This window comes from Microplitis demolitor, chromosome 7, assembly GCF_026212275.2.
Source record: "Microplitis demolitor isolate Queensland-Clemson2020A chromosome 7, iyMicDemo2.1a, whole genome shotgun sequence".
NCBI lineage: Eukaryota > Metazoa > Arthropoda > Insecta > Hymenoptera > Braconidae > Microplitis > Microplitis demolitor.
Window position 1 is genome coordinate 14,286,819 of NC_068551.1, and position 21,090 is coordinate 14,307,908.

Here is a 21,090-nt window from a genome sequence, read left to right on the forward strand (position 1 = left end):
GTTAAAAATGTTGCTCCGAAGTGACGTACCCTAATATATGTATATGGGTTATTCCATGTCAAATCGACCAATGGTTTTTCCAGTTTTTCAACTTTATTCTTTCAATATCTCGAACACTATGATAGTTACAATAACGATCCAAAGTTTTTTTTGAAAGGGATACTTGAGGCTATGAAAAAAAAATATTCCAAAAAAAACATTTTGAAAAATGACTAATTTGTCGAATTTTCAATTCTTGGAATTCGTCAAAAATTACGATCGACATAAAATTTTTGGCTCAGTTTTTTTTGTATAACACCTTGTACTTATTTTGAAAAGATTCTGAAATTTTCAGAACTTTTTTTTTTGTTTTTGCAAAAATATGAATTTTTGAATTTTATTAAAAAAATTTTTTTTTTTCCTGATTTTTTAGTAAGTAAAATTAAGCAATTACGTAATTGAGTAAATTTCAGCAGTAAAAATTTCACTTATTGTCATAATGTGAAAAAGACCATCATTGACGGTTATATTCTTATTTATTTGATATCTATCGATTGTATTTTTCGATTATTAAAAAATATGAATTTTCGAACTTTATTAAATAACTTTTTTTTATTTTTTATTTTTAGTTAAGTCAAGTTGAGAAATCGATTAATTTTGTGAATTTCAGCAGTAAAAATTTCGCTTATTGACATAATAATGTGGAAAAAGACCATTGCTGACGGTTATATCCTAATTTATTTGATATTTTATCAAATATAATTATTATATTTCATATAATAATATAAAAAAAGACCATAAGTGACAGTTATATTCTTCTTTCTTGACATCTATCAAATAAATAAGAATATAACCGTCAATGATGGTCTTTTTCACATTATTATGACAATAAGTGAAATTTTTACTGCTGAAATTTACTCAATTACGTAATTGCTTAATTTTACTTACTAAAAAATCAGGAAAAAAAAAAAATTTTTTAATAAAATTCAAAAATTCATGTTTTTGAAACAACAAAAAACACAGTTCTGAAAATTTCAGAATCTTTTAAAATAAGTACAAGATGTTATACAAAGAAAATTGAGCCAAAAATTTTATATCGATCGTAATTTTTGACGAATTTCAAGAATTTAAAATTCGACGAATTAGTCATTTTTCAAAATATTTTTTTGGAATATTTTTTTTTCATAGCTTCAAGTATCCGTTTTAAAAAAAGCTTTGGATCGTTAATGTCACTATCATAGATTTTGAGATATTGAAAGAATAAAAACTGGAAAAATCGCAAAATTTTGGATTTTGCATAACTTTTGAAGAAAAATTTTCAATATTTTTTCCTTTGGCAGAATTGCGTTATATGGTAGTAGAAAACTTTTGACCACAATTCGTCCAAATCAAAAGGGGTCAATTCCAACCATTAGTCGATTTGACATGGAATGACCCATATATATATATATATATATATATATATATATGTAATATAACGCGCCATGTTGCGACGATAGCGGCCATATTTTTTAATGGGTCTTAATGAAACTTGGCACACTATTCTATGAACGATTAGCTCGGTTAAGTTCGAAGATGAGCAATATTCGTCAATTAGTTTAGAAATGGTGGACATTTGAAATTCTAAAAATAACGAAAAATGCGACTTTTTTGGCATTTTCATGAGTAACTTTTTAACGGACATCTCTATCTTTACTATAGAAAAGAAAACTTGATAGCTGATAAAATAAGCTATATTTTGCATTTTTATATCTCGTTTTACAATAATTTTTCCAGTTTCAATAAGGGTTCGAAGTTTCATAATTCACTCTTGCGTTATGGTGAAAAGGTCATTAACTTATCATTATAATACCTTTGAAAGTATTCGACGGATGATTATAAAATTTTGAATACTGATTATTCAGGAAATTATAATGATTAAGATCAAAAATTTAAATGATTGGTTCAGTATTTGGGAAATGGTGGCAATTCAAAGTTTTCAAGTTAATGAAAAATGTTGTTTCGATGGTTTTTTGCTTTAGTATCTTTCTAACGGGAACTTATATTTTTATTATGTATACAGAATGTCGAAGCTGGGAAAAAAAAGCTTTTTTTTTTCCTTTTTATACTTCATGTTTCAGGTTAATTTTTAGATTTTTGATAAAGGCCTACAGTTACATGACTGAGTACTGTTTTGTGGTTGAAATTCCAATGTTCCATCTTTGACAGTTCTCGACCCCGAAATTCATTAAAAATGTCAATAAAAAATTAATTTATTTTTCAATTTTATCTACCAATGCTCGGTCGAGCGTCGGTGTTCTATTATCTGCCTATGGCTGGCACACCATCGGTCACCCAACTATATTCATAACAATGAAATATGATCATCAGCCTATTCTCGGTCCATGATATGAAAAATTTTCTTTTGCGCATGCGCACTAAATGTCACATCCGCCTTTTTAAGCATTATTTACATGTACACGGAAAAAAAATATTGTTACTCGAACGATCTAAAGTATAGCGACTCGTAGATTGTTACCACAACGATACGATACGTATCCTTCGAAAGTTATTCAGGTTATTTAAGTCGTTTTTACTCAACTTCAACCTTGAATAACTTTTGAAGGAGTGAATCTAGCAAAAAATATTAAGAGGCCTTTTTTGTAGAGCATTAAATTTCCTTCAAAAATATGTATCTTAACGAGAAAAAATTTTAATGTTTTTAGTAGTTACAAAAATCTAAAATAAAAACAAAGAATTTAAAATATAAATCAATATTTAAGGCACGATTACAAGGAAACGGCTCGTTTTACGTCAATTTACTAAGAGAGATTTTTCGTAGGGAATTCAATTTCCTTTGAGAATATGCATTGCTCAAATTTTTCAGATAGATGATTTACGAGTTTTGGGTAAAAAATGAAATTTCTGTCAAAAAAAGAATATTCGTAACGATACACCTCTTAATATCAATATAAAGGGCTCAAACTTGCACGATAATTTTTTTTGGTCGTTAGGAATAATATTTTTACAGTATCGAAAGAAAAAAAAATAGTCGATTTTTTTTGGCCAGTCTAATATATATATATATATATATAACCTCAAAAATTAAAAAATATAGTTATATTTTAAATTTATTCAGACTGCAAATGATAAATCAGTTTCATAAATTATTTTATTTAATCAAAATTATTTATTAATGATAAAGATTTCCAAACGTGTGTTAGATAGGGCTCAGAACGATATGGTATAGGTCTCAGCTATCTACCGTATATTTGTCAGAACGATACAATAGATTGTTCCAATAACAATCTAGTAGATAACTATTGCGTATTGTTACTGTAACTATACAGTATACTTCTCAGAACAATATTTGTTTCTCCGTGTATATACTTTTTATTAGACAGAAACAATCCTTACTGAATAACAGAAAATAAATATATCGTTGTTATTAAAAAAAATTTTGTAATTTATAAAATCATGTCTGACCGTATAAAAAAACATCGGGCGTTAAAAAAAACATGTATAAGATCCCAATCACCTAATACACCCTCACTGTTAATTTTTAATGATCATATTACAAGTGATCGTGATCATGATAATTTACACAGTGAAACAATTGTAAGTAATGTTCTAAATAAAGAAATTAATTATAGTGTATTTAATAGTAATAATGAAAGTAATGAGAATAGTTTTAGTGATTGTTTACACTGAGAAAACATTTCTCTTCGGACAATTAAATTGATTTTGTTAAATTCTGTTAAACTAAATTTTATCACGTCAACATAATCTATTTTGTCATTTTTAACAAATGATTTAATAGACTCTATTTGGTTGACATTAATATTTCTCTCTCTAAGATAAGAAAATTATATGGTAAAGTTAAGAAAATATTTATTTAATGGACAACTAAACTATTTTATAGTGCCAACAAATTCAAATATTGAAGCAAAATATTATTATATTAACTCTAATAAATATTACTTACACACAAAAAAATATATTCATTTAGAATAAATATATATATTTGGTCGAGGTTAATAAATATATAATTAAGCCTAATGATTATTGATTTAAAAAGTTATGGTGCTAGGCAGCAGCAGCGGAAGTAGTGCGGTGCTTGCCACTAAATCGCGCCCACCAGTTGTAGTGTGTCCCTGGTAAGAAACTTATTTCAGAATTATTATACTCTCAACTTGAAGCATATATGGGACTGATTACCTGCTGTAAATCAGCAGAGTGACGACTACCTATTTTTGATAGTAAAATAGAGGTATTCTGTATTACACTATGACATTAATGTTTCCCTGAACATTTTTGTCATAGTATTAAAAAAAGTACGGGTAAAGGAAATAAATTATTCCCGACGAGAAATTTCAGTTCGTTTTTTATTAGTTCCGGATTAGGCATGCCGAATTCCAAGTTAGCGCCGAATGAGGCAACCGCATAAGGCTCGCATCACGAAAATAACGCACTTCCGGATCTCTGCATAATTAGGAAAGCCGAATTCGGCGCCAATTCAGAAACCGAAGTCACCCCGAAAAACCGTAATCTATCTGTGAAAAATGATTCTACATAGAAATTGGCAATATATGGTCATGTATGACTGTAATAATCTAATTTTGTTTTACTAAATTAAAGAAAAATTTTCTTTTTTTTTTTTTCGTTTAAAATTATTTCGCGGAGCAGCTTATCATCAGATGTTTTAATTTAATGTTACTTTAATTTCTAATCGAATTAGAAATTTTTAATTTAAGGAAAAACGAGAAACTTATTACACTGATAGAAGGATTTCTTAGTATTAAAAAAGATTTGTTAATATTTAACAAATTATTTCTTAACGGAGCTTTATTTAAGAAATATTTATTAATATTTAACAAATCATTTCTTAAACATCATTTTTTTGTATTTAATAAATATTTCTTAGCATCTAATAAACGATTTGTTAATATTTAATAAACGATTTCTTTCCATTTAAAAAATGATTTATTAGTATTTAATAAATCACTTTTTAACATTTAATGAATCACTTTTTAATGATTAATAAATGAATATTTTATATTTAATATATTTTTTATTATTTGAACAAATTTTTTTTTTATATTTAAGAAATTATCTATTAACTTATTTATTAAAATTTAATTCATAAAATCACACAGTTCAAGAATATATATCTATATATGTTTTTGCATGCAGCTACACACATTCATTAATATTTGTATTTATAAACAAAAATAACTAAAACAACCATCGTATAAAATTTTCTGTTCTTTTAATTTCAAAATACAATTTCATAGTAATTAACACTATAACTAGAATAAACAAATTAAAATTTCTTATATTAAACTACGCTGAGAAATAACATAAAATCCGTTTGATAGTACATGTGTTTTTAATGGTTTTATATTTGATTAAAATTGAACTGAATAAAATTAACAAGGCTTCCATATTTTCATAGTTATAATATGGATGACAATTTACAAAAAACTTCTGATATAAATATTATTTAAGTATATGAGAGCTTCAGTTGTAGGTTACGTTTAACCAACAATGCAAGCTAGAACGGAGTAAACAATATGACGTCGCAACGACACACACATATAGCTTTTTTAATACTTGTACACCACTACAGGCTCGTGTGTAGCCCTCTACCGACAAATTCGTCTAAGAAATATTTATTAAATATTAACAAGCCTTGTTTGGTGCTAACAAATATTTCTTTTATGTTAATAAGGCTTTGTTAGCATTAAAAATATTTCTTAATAATAAAGAAGTTACTTATTTCATTATAATAAATATTGTTAATAATTACTAAATATTTGTTAAATCCAAAAAAGTCAGTTGAGAAAAATTTAATAAATCAATTTATTACTCCTAAACAAATCCTTCTATCAGTGTAACGACCGCTGTGATGCGATTCGAACCCGGAACCTTACGCACGAAAGACCGACGCTTTGACTACTAGGCTACTCTACCGATTGTGGCTCCTAAGTTTAGTTATGGTATTCAAATATTATTCGTTACCAGTCAGGAATTCTAAAGATATACCTAACTTAGGCAATGACGAAGACTTTCCTTATAGTAGCCGAATTTGGCGTACCTTACTTTAGCAAACCTTCAGTCATCCCGATTCGATTTTAGTCAGGAATTCCAAAGATAAACTGAACTTTTACGCCCTTCCGAAACTCCTAATGACAAACAAATTTGGAAAAGTTTTGGTATATCGAGTTTCGGTTTTCCTCATAAAGACGGGACAAGTGTTAAATTAGGCTTGTTGTTTTTCGAAAAGCCTCATTCGTCCCGAATTGGTATTTTGGCATGCCACACTGGAATTCTAGTCGAGGCGCTGGTTTGGCATATCAAACTTCGGCAAACTTTTGGTAAACACCATAAGGCAGCCGTATCAATTTCCGAAGATACGCCGAAGTTAACTTTACCAATAACTTTCCTAATAACTACCTGATTTGGCATACCGAAATTTGGCAAGCATTTGGTCATTACTATTAAATATCAGTCCAGAATTCCAAAGGTATTCCTAACTAACGCCATGCCACACCTTTTCCCAAAAACAACCAAGTTTGGAATGTTTTTGGCATTCCGAGCTTTAGTTTTCCTCATGGAAATACCATAAGATTCAAATTCAGCTTGCCGTATTTTGGTTTTTATTATGAGGCTGGAAGAAGGTCCGAATCGGGCTTGTCGTATTTCGGAAAGCCTCATTCGGTCCGAACTGGTCTTTCGGCAAGCCTGACTGGAATTTCTAGCCGGGTATTTGTCTAATATGCATTTATTTAATTGTTAAATAAATATTCTGTGATATTTAAATAATATTTAATTATTGTTAATAACTCATTCTCTAAGGCTCACTAATATATTTCATTATATCAAAAATTAGTTGTTAGAAGAAAATGTCGGTTACTTTCCTTGGCCGATGCTCGGTTACTATCCTCAGCCGATGCTCAATTAGCAGTCTTGCGCTGATGTTAACATCCGATGCCCAGCGAGCCTTGATCCTATACATATTCCGATCATCAGCCGGTGCTCGAGGATTGGACGGCGATCATAGCCCGATGATCGACAGATCAACGTTCTTTGTATGGGTTATAACTTAAAAATAAAGGGAGGATGAGAAATCTACTTCCATTTCGGATGCCTAATGGCCATTTTTAAACATTCCAAAATCACTTTTGTAAATATAGTTGAGTATTATTTTGAATTTTTTGTGTCAAACTTTTTCAAAAATTGAGTGTCAGTCGAAAAATGTTAAGGACTTTGGTTTTATGATAAACGCTATCAAAAAATTTATCTTCTTCCTCTGTATCCAATAATCATGTAAAATATAATTTTTATTTTGTAAATTACTTTTAAAAAAATTTAATTCAATCAAATTTATTTTACATCCAGAAATTTTTTTTCACCTTTTTTAGGGGGTAACCCATTTTGCCTGCAAAAATGCAATTTTTATTTTTAACGGCAACTGAAATTTTTTCTATTTACTTTGAATATCATTAAAAAGAAAGATTTAATGTATTTGAGTCCTCGAAAACTTAATATTTTCTTAAGTACTCTGTCTTACCACCCCCCCCCCTATCCTTATATGTCCCATAATCGGTAGGAGTTTCGCTCCAGTACGTTAACGGACATCAACAAGGCTATGTACTAAAGTAATCTTGCCTTGGACTATACACCTTATACTAGTGCAAATCTAGTTAAAATCACTAGTTACTATAATCGTAGAGAGAGGCGGATACCGCCCGAACTACTTACAACTCTATGTTAGGTGAGCTGTTCCCGACTAGAAATTTTGGTGAGGCTTGCCGAAGAATCAGTTTGGCCCGAATTAGGCTTGCCTAACTAAGGCCAGCCTAATTCGTATCTTATCTGATCTTTATGAGGCAAAACGAACATTGGCATGCCGAAAAAATTCCAGATTCAGCTGTGATCATGAAACACTATGGCATTGCCGAAGTACGGCATACTATTGGAATTCCTGACTGGTAGATAGCAATGGTGACCTAAGCTTTGCCGATGTTTGGTATGCCAAAGTCAGACAAAACTAGAAAAGTCTGTGGCAAGGCCGCACTCAGGTCTAACATTGGGATTCCCAACTAGTCGGTAGCAATGATAACCTAAGATTTGCCGATGTTTGGTATGCCAAAGTCAGACGAAACTAGGAATGTCTGTGGCAAGTCACACTCAGGCCCAATATTGGAATTTCTGACTAAAATCGGATTGGGATGACCAAAGGTTTGCCGAAGTAAGGTATGTAAAATTTGGCTATTATTAGGAAAGTCTTCGTCATTGCCTAAGTTAGGTATATCTTTGGAATTCCTGACTGATACCGAATAATATTTAAATAGCATAAATAAACTTGGGAGCCACAATCGGTAGTGTAGCGTAGTAGTTAAAGCGTCAGTCTTTCGTGCGTAGGGTCTTGGATTCGAATCCCACAATGTCGGTCCTTCATAAGTTTTGCGTTTTTCCTTGAATTAAAAATTTCTCATTTGATTGGAAATTAAAATAACATTAAATTAGAACATCCGATGATAACTGCCGTGCAAAAATAATTTTAAGCGAAAAAAAAAAAAAAAAAAACAAAACAAATTTTTTGATTTAGTTAAACAAAATTATATGATCATTACAGTCATACAAGACTATATATTGCCGATTTCTATGTATAAGCGTAAAGCTCGTATGCGAAGTATGGTTTCTAAACAACTGCCTAAGAATGAAGCTAAATCAGGCAGGGTCTCGAAACTGCGTTATTTTCGGAATTTCAACCTAATTTGGTTGCCTCATTTGGCGTGAACTCGGCTTAAGCTATTACCAGCAAGTATGGTTTCCAAACCACTGCCTAAGTAGGCAGCCAAATTAGGCAGGGCCTCGCAACTGCGTTACTTTCGGGATCTCGACCTAGTTTGGTTGCCTCATTTGGCGCAAGTCTGGAATTCGGCATGCCTTATTCGGGCCACACCACTGCCTAACTAAAATTTCTAGTCGGGTTATTAGTAAAAGTTACAAACTAATAGAAGTATGACTATTTTCAAGTATTACAAGAGCTCCCTAATTATTGTAGCTGTTAGATCGTTCTTTAAATCTCCGCCGATCATCTTATGGCTTTATATAAAAATTATAATTAATAATTAAAAATCTATTTTGGAAAATTTGTAAGATTTCATGTTATTTTCATCAATTTTTTCCGCTTGAGATGCAAGGCCCGGGTAGGTATCATGTTAGAAACAATGTTAATCAGATTCAATCGGAAATATGTTTTAAAAAATTATTATTTTCCGATTGAATATGATTAAAACTGATTAAAATATTTCAATCAGATTCAATCGGAATATAATCGAGTAATAAATTATTATTTTTCGATTGAATCTGATTAAATTCAATTGAACTTTTTTTAATCAGTTTTAATTGGTTTCAATCGAAAAATAATTTTTAAAAAATTATTATTTTCTGATTGAATCCGATTAAAACTGATTGAATAATTTCAATCAGATTCAATCAGAAAATAAAAAATATTTTTTTCCGATTGAATCTGATTGAAATTCAATCGGAGACCTCGAACGCTCCCGACCATTTCTGATTGAAAATTTGTTTCCGATTGAAACTGATAGAATTCTGATTGAGTTTCAATCTGATTTAATCGGATTCAATCGGAGTTTTTAATCAGGGTATAATAACTTCACATGAGACACTCGTGAAACAGAAGACTCTTATTGCTATAACCTCTAATATTGAGGCAACGGTCTTGGCTAAATGCAATGTGCACTCATATATACTATTTCAAAAATATTTACTGAATTTTTATTTTATGTTTACATTTTAAATAGTAAAAGTTCGTGATTGCTAAGGCATTTATGATCCTTGACAAAGAAATTTTTAAAATTACAGTGTGAGATGTAATAGTTCCATTTTCTACATTAAGGTTCATAATTGAATGCCCATACTGTAAATCGTCTCGAACCACTCAACAAATTTTCTTATTTGATATTTTAATTTTTACACAACGGCTAAACTGTAATTTTTACAGTTTTGAAGAGAAATAAATGAGTTTTAAAGAAACAAACTTTCTGTGAGCAAAAGGTAATAATTATTTTACATTTTGTTGTGTACGATTTACATTTTCAAACTGTAAATATTACTGCTTAAATTGCAACTTTTATTTTTACAGGATAAAATTTGAAAATTACAGTATACACTTTAACTTTTGTAATTTTTAATATGACGGGCTGGTTTTTATATTTTATTCTGTAACTATTCCAGTTTTCTTTTTTCCGTGTATTAATATTACTTTCATTATCAACAGCATCCCATTCATCACAAGATATATTATTGCTCACAAAGCATGAATTATTTTCTACTGTTTCACTTTCATCACTAGATGAATTTTCAAAATTATGTAATTTATTTAAAAAACAACGTATTCGTTTATTTTTTTGATCTTTACACAAATTTTAAAAATTTTTTCTTTTCCACATTTTGCTATTGTATTTATAATAACTAATTATATGTAATTACTTTAGAGCAGAATCAATAAATAATGTTTATAATCATTGGTACTTATAGGTTCCAATGACATTAGCTAACGAAAGTTGAGGTTATAATAGTCTCATAGGAAAGTTATTTTTTTTTATGTTCTAGAGACATCCATAAATAATTATCATTTTTCTAACTTTATTTATTTATTTATTCATTTAATTTTATTTTCAATCGTAAGGTTTGACCTCTTTCGATCATATACAAAATAATTAGTACATGTAGTGAAGTAGCTTAAATTTATAACTCATAACACATAACCCAGACTCAACTTTAATCAGTTCAACATATTTTTAACAGTTCCATAATTATTAATATCTATAAATCATTTGATTCTTCCAAATCGATTAAATAATTAAAGCATCTTTGACGAAATAAGTCTAGTGATTCTGATGACGTAATCTCAAACGGAAGTGAGTTCCAAAAAGTACAACCTACTATAATAAAAGACTTTTGATAGCAAGCTGTATGTGCAAAAGGGACATGGAGTGTATCCGTTCGCAATGGATTTCTACGTGAGACTACATTAGATCTAAGTTTTAGTTGATGATTAAATAAACTAGGTCTCCTAAGACACAAAACTTTATAAAACTCACATGCAATGAGGTATAATCTTCGATTCCTCAACTTTAGCCATCCCAAATTATGTCTGTGGTGTGATAGATGTTCATTGCGTCTCAGACGCAAAATAAAACGCACACAATTATTAAATGACACTAAAAGTGATCTTTCAAGATCATACGTTAAATTAGTAAACACACTCGTACAGTAATCATATATTGGGAGGATCAGACTGACTATAAGTCTACGCTTTAAATCTAAGTTTAAATTTGCATCATTCATCCTAATTCTATATAAAGAATATGCAGCACGCTTTTTAATATACGCTACTTGAGCACACCATGACAATGTGTTATCAAGAATCACTCCAAGATATTTGTATGATTGAACGAACTCAATCCAATTATCATTTAAAAATAATTTGAACATAAAATCATTCTCATCTGATTTCAAAATATTCAGTTTACATAAATTAATAGAGCTTCCAAAAAGCATTGCCTTAGTTTTAGAATAATTTGATGTTAATTTATTCCGTGTACACCAATAATAAATATTATTAATGTCTCTATTAATACGCTGAGTACACTCTCCAACATCTTGTAGTTTACAGCTTATATAAATTACCAGATCATCTGCATATAATAAGTATGAACAATGATTAAGGCATTCTGAAAGATTATTTATAAACAGACAAAATAATAATGGGCTCAAAACACTACCCTGAGGAACACCTGCATCTAAATGAATACAATCAGAGTATACATTATTACCATATACAGATTGTAAACGACCTTGAATATACGAGTAGAGCCATTTTACAGTGTTTGATGATATTCCAAGCTTTAATCATTTTCTAATAAGTATTAAATGATCAACTGAATCAAACGCTTTGGCCAAATCAAAAAATACTGCTACCGTAATTTCTGCTGAGTCTATTCCAAGTCGTATATCATCTGTAAACCTAATTATCGCAGATTGAGTTCCTAAACTTTTCCTAAAACCTGTTTGATTAGGGTCAAAAAGGTTGTTACTATTCAAATAACATAATATTTGATTGTACACAACTCTTTCTAAAACCTTTGACAATGCACATAGTAATGCAATCGGGCGATATTCAGAAACAGAAGTCGGATGTTTCACCTTTGGCAGTGGCTTAATAGTAGCAAATTTCCATAGCGACGGAAAAGTGCAATCATTTATTGACTGATTAAATATATCAATAATATAAGGCAGTAAATAATTAATAAATTTCTTATAAATCTGAATCGATATATTATCAATACCACAAGCGTTGGTGATTATACGCCCGATCGCACTTTTGACACTTACTGCATCCGTATTACACAAACTGAATTGATCTTGGTAATTAACTGGACAATCAATTGGCAAACACTCACTGAAACTTAGTAAAGGTTCTCTTGCTGAAATACTGGCAAAAAATTTATTTAACTCCAGAGGCGATGCTGCAATTGATTGAAAACATTGCATGCCCTTCCTTGTTAGTCCAAGCGTATCAAACACCTTCCAAAACTGCTTCGTTGTTCGAAATACATTAAATTTGTTCTGACTATAGTCATTTTTGACTAAAGATAAACGACGTCTAAATTCTCGACGCAATTCAACATATCTATTAATCAAATTAGCAGACCCATAGCGTTTTGAAGCCCGATAACAAACGTCTCGTTCTTTTTTTAGCAGCTTTAAGTTCAATGAAAACCAAGGGATCGATTGACAACGCAACTTGATTGTCTTTAATGGAGCTACTTTGTCTAAAAGCTCATTAACCATTAAATTGAAGACCATTTACTTTGAGTCAGTATTATGCTGTTTGTTAAATATAGTACTATCAAAAGAATTCATATAATTATCAGCCTTTTCAAAGTCGACATTATTTAGCTGTCTGAATGTAGCAGTTCTTTGTGTAGACTTAACAATTTCATAATTAATAGTTAAATAAATCAAATCATGGCCCGATTAAAACGGCTGGGCAAAGTGTCCCCACTTGGAAACTACTGTAGTGTTACTAACAGCACAAATATCAAGCCACATATCTGATGCTTTAGTGTGATGTGTTGCACCCAGTTGTAAAACTTTAAGCCCATGAAGTAGAAACAGCTCATTAAAGTCAGAAGACTCAATTGATGGGCTTAGTAAATTAACATTGAAATCGCCAAGAATGCAAGCAAACTTGTACTGCTTAACACATGCAAGTTCATTACGTAGAATATCTAAAAAGTTGACTTTTGGAGGCCGATAGATTACCGCAATTAAAATTTTTGGTTGTTGAGTGCTCCACACTTCAACAAAGGTGAATTCTGGAACTCCTCTGTTTGGTAGTGCCATCAACGACGAGAGAACATTTGACTTAAGGTCTTCACTAATAAATAAAGCAACTCCCCCACCTATTCGTCCCTGTCTATCTATACGACGCACATAATAATGCAGTAACGGTATTTAATCATCATCTATTTCTGTGTTTAACCAAGATTCTGTAACTGCAATAATATCGTATTTATTACAATAAAAATATTGTCGGAATTCATCAATATGAGTAGATGTTGCTAATGATTGAGCATTAAGACAGCAATTATTAATGTAAGGTCGCCGTAGTAGCAAGTCAAATTCTATGTTGACTTCCGAAGTTGATAAAGGTGATGAACAAGAACTGTGGGGCTGAGTGAGTGAGTCTGAAAGTGGTTATAAATCAACCTTTGATAAATCCGATGCAGACAGAATCTTGATGGGTTTTGAGGCTGCATCTTTACGAACTAACACCGCTTCATTAGAGATCCAAATAAATTTTGAGCTAATATGCGGAAACTTTTTACAAACATCAGATCGAAGACGGTATAGCTCAGTTGGAACTTTGCGATTGATATTAACCGTACATCCACGAAGAGCCTTGTCAATATCTGAAGCAAGTAACACTGGCTTTGACTTTTTTCCTTCGATAAACTTGCTACAACTACTAGTGGATACTATTTCAATAACAATTGCTCTTGATCTAATTATACTACTGTTAGTAGTTGACACAGAATTACTTGCAGGCACTTTTCCTAAACGTTGAGCACGAATGACATCTCCATTTGCCAGAGAGACTCCCAAAGATGAAGCTAATTTTGGTACAAAGACAGATGCAAGCGTACGTGGATTAACAGTGCGCTTTCAACTTCAGGAACCCCAGTAACAATCAATTGATTTGACACGCGATCGCAGACATTACGCAAAAGCATTAATCGATCAGATGCTGACAAACTTTCTAATGGTGTGTCTGAAAGTTTCTTTTCAACAAACAAAAATCGAGAATCGTGTGATTTAACTGTTGCTTTAAGAGATTTTAATCCCGATGTGTTTGTCGAAATTTTATTGGTCATATCCTTGATGTCTTGTTTCACTTCAATAACTTCTGTTTTTAGATCATTAATCGCTGACGAAAAACTGTTAATTTTTTCAACAACTTGATTCAATGTTGACGTAATATTTGACAGTTCATCAAGCTTACCTAATTTTTGACTAACAATGTCCAAAATTTTTGTTGTTTCATCAGCAATTGAGCACAAAGGGTACTTGTTTTTTAAATAAGATGAAACGTTATCCGTGAGATCTAAAGAGCATCTTAATACAATACAATTTGCATGAAATTGATGATTACATGTCAATCGCGAGGTAACGCAATCAATCTGCTTTTGTATTTCGGTATAACGGAATGCACAAGTCGGTTTCGGCATTTTGCAGCAGTCGATAAATTAGTAAGCAAATCAATAAACTTGACGAGCAATCGATAATCACAGAATTGATAAGCAACAAAATAACCACAATATATGACCGCTACAAAGTATGTGGTCTATGACTAACTATCAAGTATAAATAACCTTATGCACAAAAAATTGAACACTAAAATAATTATTTAGCAAAATTCACTCTGATAAACATTGCAAATTTATGATTAACGAAAGCAAACAAACTTTATGCATAAAATGTAAAGTACCAGAATAGTTCTTTAGTAAAATTCACTTTAGATAGATACTTCTGTTAAGAGCGAACGTAAACGCGTCTTCACTACACGATGGCCATCGATGATAATTCTATTTTCAGATTTCTTTTAAATGACCTCAACACAAAGTTATCAAAACGATAAATTTTTCTGAGCTCGTAAAGGTAGCATTTTTTGAGTAACATTATGCCATCTCTTTGACATTGATGCCAGACGGGTTGCTATAGTAATTTTTTAAACATGGTTATTTCAATTTGCGTAAGGTCACCAACATATATGTCCGGCGTCATTATGATACCGTAGCAATTCAAATGAAAATAATTGTATCGTATGGTTTATTTATTCCTTAAATTGATCTAAGATTTGGAGATTAGAATTTGTTTCAATAATTAAATATGTCATTGAATAGTAAATTTCAATATAATAACAAAATACCAGAAAATTACAAGGTAAATATAATTCTAAGCCAAAATCCGCCCTTCCAAAGTGGAAAAAGACCAAAGTACGCGACCGGACAGACAAGTAAACAAACAGACGTTCCGAATGACTTAATTAAAAGATATATATATATATATATATATATATATATATATATATATATATATAGATATATTTATATATATATATATATATATATATATATATAGATATATATATATATATAGATATATTTATATATACATATTAGGGTGCGTAATTTCGGAGCAACATTTTTTTTTAAGTGCATATGGAAAAAACCATAATTCAACACAAAAAAAAAAACAATTTTCGGGTAAGAAAAAAAATTATATGTCGATTACAGACCTAGCTCATGGAAAAATTCGATTTTCCCATTGAAATAACACGGGAAAATTTTTATTTTTAGCTTTAAGTATTTTTTACTCGTTAACAAATCAATAGATCGAATAAACTAATACATGTTTTTGTAGGAAATTGAACGCTCTACAAAAAAGTTCTATCATTTTTCGATAAATCCAAACATTCAAAAGTTATTAGAGCTCAAAGTAAAGTTCGAGATCTTTTTACTTTTCCGGCGAAACTATTAGACTTATCATAAAATGTTGTAGAGTCTTTTTTTGTTGACAGTTTTATTCTCTACAAATTATTATAAGTATAGTTTTTTCAAATTCCGCATTGTTTTCTAGTTATTTTAATTTTAATTTTAAGCTCTTAAAAAAGCGGTTCTGATCGATTTTCAAGAGCTCGCCATTGAAATGAAAATAACTAGAAAACAATGCGGAATTTGGAAAAACTTTACAAATAATAATTTGTAGAGAATAAAATTGTCAACAAAAAAGATCCCACAACATTTTATGATAAGTCTGATAGTTTTGCCGGAGAAGTAAAAAGATCTCCAACTTTACGAGCTCTAATAACTTTTGAGCAGGTGGATTTATCAAAAAATGATAAGATACCTTCTTTATAGAGTGTTCAATTTTCTACAAAAATATGTATTAGTCTATTCTATCTATTTATTTGTTAACGAGTTAAAAATACTTAAAGAAAAAAAAATGGTCTATCAGTTGACCCTGCGGGCCTGCCTTAAAACTTCCCGCTGTTTTTGACTGGTTATCCGTTGAGCACTAGATTTGTTGACATCTATGATGAAAATTTGGACTTTGATCGAGGTATCGATCGAACGCATGATAGACTCAGATCCGGTTGCCCATACAAAATCACCGAGCTTCGAAATTTTCCCATACATTAGCCGATGCCTGGTTTGCAATGATTGGCCAATGAATGGCTAATTATACTGGCCCGTGCATGGTGAGTTATTGGCAGCCGTCTTTTTGCTAATAAAAACGGCGCACAATTAACCGCTGTTCATTGGCCAACGGTTTGATCGAGTGCTGTTGATATCAAGCTTTGGCCGATGATTGATTGCTACGATTGGCCTTAATAAGGCAATCCTTACATTAACCTGACAAGGTCCTTATGGTACTTCAGGCAAATCAGTAAAAAATTCTAGCAGGAGACAGCTGAGTCTTCGCCGCGTAAGGTACTCTGACGTCACCTCTCAAGTATATTTTTTTTGTCAAGACGTGCAGTGTATGTGTGTGTCGGAGAACTAAAATAATAGTTTATTTCTTTTGTCAACCAAAATATTCGTATCGAGTTGACGCAACTGACTTTAAAATTTAGATCAAGTATGATTATCATATACTCAAGAATTACCAAGCGTGCGGATTCCGATTTATATCGATTCGTTGGATGGATTGTACGTTAAATGATAGCTGAATCGTACCAATGATTAAGTAACTTTTTTTTTGGGGTGTTGACTTGTGTTTATATCGAGTCTTAAGCTGAGTTCCGGCAACTTTTATTTTTTTTGCTTTGTAAACTGACTGTGGTTATTTGTTATATCGATCAATTTAGTATTTTGTGTTGAATATACGATAATTTTATTTTTTTGTTGAAACTGAACAATTATTTAATCGTAACTGTAAGTGCCTGACCTTTCCCCGATCTGCCACCCTGAGTCGTGTTATAGAACAATTGTTTATTGGTGGTTATTAAATCACCTGGCGCCATACTAATAATAATTGGAATAAGGCTGCCAAATAGTACGTGTACTCGGACCACTCCGGTAGATCCCCGGTATTGAAAAATCCGTTACAATATGTACTACTGTATATAATATTATATAAAATCGGCCAAAATCTCTGTATGATTTTTTATAATATACAATATAATATACAATAATATACAATATAATATACAATACAATATATCATATATTTTGTTGTTCCAAACATATATAATTTTATATATTTCAACCATATATGGTTATTATTTCAACTATATATAGTTTTTTCATACGGGAAGGTATTCGTGGACAAAATGAATCTTATTAGTGTTTAAATAATTATAAAAACATTTTTTATTAACAGGAGAAAACAGTTGTAATTCGACGGGCGGTGGAAGTGATGAAGAACTTGGAACTGGATGTGATGATGCTAATGGTACAAATAGTAAAAAGAAACATCGACGTAATCGAACGACTTTTACAACTTACCAGTTACACGAACTTGAACGAGCTTTTGAAAAGTCACACTATCCTGATGTTTATTCTCGAGAAGAACTTGCGATGAAAGTTAGCTTACCAGAAGTTAGAGTTCAGGTGAGTTTGATCGGTGCGGTAATTATTAGGTTATACAGTATATATAAATAATATATATAATGGTTAGATCAGAAGGATTATATAACAAGCTCGGTTAATCAAAGAAAATTTAATTAATTATATCTGGTGACAGTGATAAAACCACGCAATCGCGTGTATTTCAACATATATCGATCAAAGTTATATTAAATAAAACTCTCTACCACATTCTATCGTAAATTTTTTTTGTCCATTGATTGATTATACAAAATGCAAAATACTATTTGTAAACAATCATAAATTTTATTATAATATATTCATTGTATGAAAGCATACTTCATTCTATAAATAAACTTACCACAAAATATCACAATTAATTAACCAGATTGAGTAACCACAGGAACCGGTAGCTGACAAACCAAATTTTCCAAAGTAAAGAGAGAAAGATAAAGTGAAAAAGAGCGAGAAAAAATATTAACGACAAAAAAAAAAATAAAGTAGTGCGTCTGTTACGAGGAAAAGAATAGTAATTAAAATTTTTAATTGCATTTAGAAGCTGCCGTTGAGTTCATCCTATCCTCCTTCACTATTTTTTTTACTTTAGTCTTTCTGTTTTACCTGCCACTCTATACTTGGTTCCAGTCATTGTGTGCCCGTGCCATACTCACCAACAACGATGAGACTTTTTCCAATTTTCACTAAGTGGAGACCAACTTTTTTACTGGTTTATTTTGTCCGTTCGCCGATGCAAGCGCGGGTACTCTTGATCTCTTAAGCTTATTACCAAAGAGAGTAAGATAGATTTAGAGCTGAGAATGAGTAAGAGAGAAATAAAAAATAAAAATAACACATGAGTTTTATCATTTTTAATTGACAACATGCTCATGTCACTCATTGTCAGATTTATTCCCATAATAACGTCCAACCAAATTACTAATTCCCAAAGGAAACAATTATCCGTCTTTAACAATTGCACGTGACATTCAGCCAATATCGTATAACACAGTAATCTACCAATGCAATATCACCAGAAACTAATATAGATGATTACGGATATATATCTCGAGGTTAAATGGCTATCTATGCTCGCCTAAATTCAGCTCAGTGATTGCGTACACTATCGACTATAGTATAGTCATCAAGACCATTAAATCGCCGCGCGATCACCACGCTAATTTATTCAGAGTCGGCGGCTGTGATAAAACCCCTCTATAACTTGTGTATTGGCCGTTCAAATGGAATCCACTCTGTGCGCACGTTCATCTCATCTCAATAAATATATATATATATATATATATATATATATATATATATATATATATACATATATATATTCCACGATCAGTTGTCTGCAAGCCCCGCCCCTTCTATCACGCCTGACGTACTCAATTGTTCTCGTGGTAAATCTATTTTAGAATTTGTCTGATCACATTTTACCATAACTAATAACAACCTGTTATATGTAATGTCAGCAAGTACACTATTATGAACAATAATCACGAATTGGTGGAAGCTTTATGACTTAATGCACCAAGTACATGTAGTAAAGTATAGCAATATATTAATAAAACGTAACAATGATGATTTCTGCATAAAGTAAGAACCATTAAATGGCATTTCTCTGTCATCGTGATGCGCGAGAGATGGCATTATATAATATAAAATAAGCTTTTCTACTTGTATTGGAACTACCTCGACGCCGTTACATTATATTATGAGCCTATTGTCGAGGCCACGTACTACCCTTCCTGTCACGCGATCACTTATTCTGACTTTCCCTTTTTCTCGTTTGCTTTTACTAATATACTTTCTCTCTTTTCTGTTCATCGTATTACAGAGGGAATATACAAAAGATAGTAGATATCCCATGTAACTAATTTGACGATTTCGTTCCTTGACTCTCGTAATCGATACGTCGTTCATGTTCGTGAACATTTTTTTTTTTTTATTTTTTTTTATTTGCACGGAATCATTATTTTATGATAGTTTAGTTTATATACAACACTGAATAAATTTAAATAACTTTATGCTGTATAAAAATTATCAAGATTCAAAATTATTAGTTGTAAAAATAAATTTTATTTGTTTTTCGGAGTTCGTTACGAAAATACGATAAATAAATTTATTATATATATATATATATATATGAACATGTATTCATCAGTTAAATTATACTTGTTATTTTATTTTTGATTTTTATCTGTACTGAGAATCTATATTGAAATCGAATCGTTCAGAGAATGCGGAAATTAAAAGGTATTTCCTCCATCGTGAACAAACTATTTTCAGAGTGGACCTCTTTTATTTTGGTCAATGTAAAATTGGCAATGACAGGTCTGACGGGTTCGGGAACGCTCGGAAAAGAGCCATGAGGAATGAGAGAGAAAAAAAAAGGGAGATTGATTTTTCGCGGTATCCCAACTAATTTGGCGTCCAATCGTTTAGCTTTTCCTTCTCTATACTCTTCTATTTCTACCCTATTTGGTCTTTTTTTGTGATTTAGCAAGGCACAATCGACAATTGGAATACATCCGATTGCCTGAAACACTCGATCACTAACTTATATATATATATATATATATATATATATATATATATATATATATATATATATATATATATATATATATATATATATATATATATATATATATAAGGCTGACCCAAAAAACCCGACTATTTTTTTTTCGAGTCTCTTATGAAAATTTTCTGGTTTACGATGTTTTAAGAAGTCTCTCCATTATAAAATAATATTTTTTAAAAAAGTAAACAATGTTGTCTTGTAACTTTATGCTTTTCGTCATGATATATACATTGACTCAATAGCCAAACAATAATACAACATTCTCATTTGAAGTTTTACTCTTCTTAACTCGCGACATACCATTGAGGAATCACGCAAAGTTATAGCTCGAGACATCGTGCGATAATAGTA

The 21,090-nt window shown here is 30.9% G+C and overlaps 1 protein-coding gene across 2 annotated transcripts in view; it reads left to right on the top strand.

Annotated features, from left to right (window-relative positions):
• LOC103570362 (retinal homeobox protein Rx1) overlaps nt 1–21,090 on the top strand; it is a 104,323-nt gene that overhangs the window by 20,857 nt on the left and 62,376 nt on the right. For both annotated transcript variants that reach the window (XM_014439827.2, XM_014439828.2), the window contains exon 2: nt 17,947–18,176. In XM_014439827.2, the coding sequence (XP_014295313.1) occupies nt 17,947–18,176 (230 nt within the window). The remainder of the gene's footprint in view (nt 1–17,946; nt 18,177–21,090) is intronic.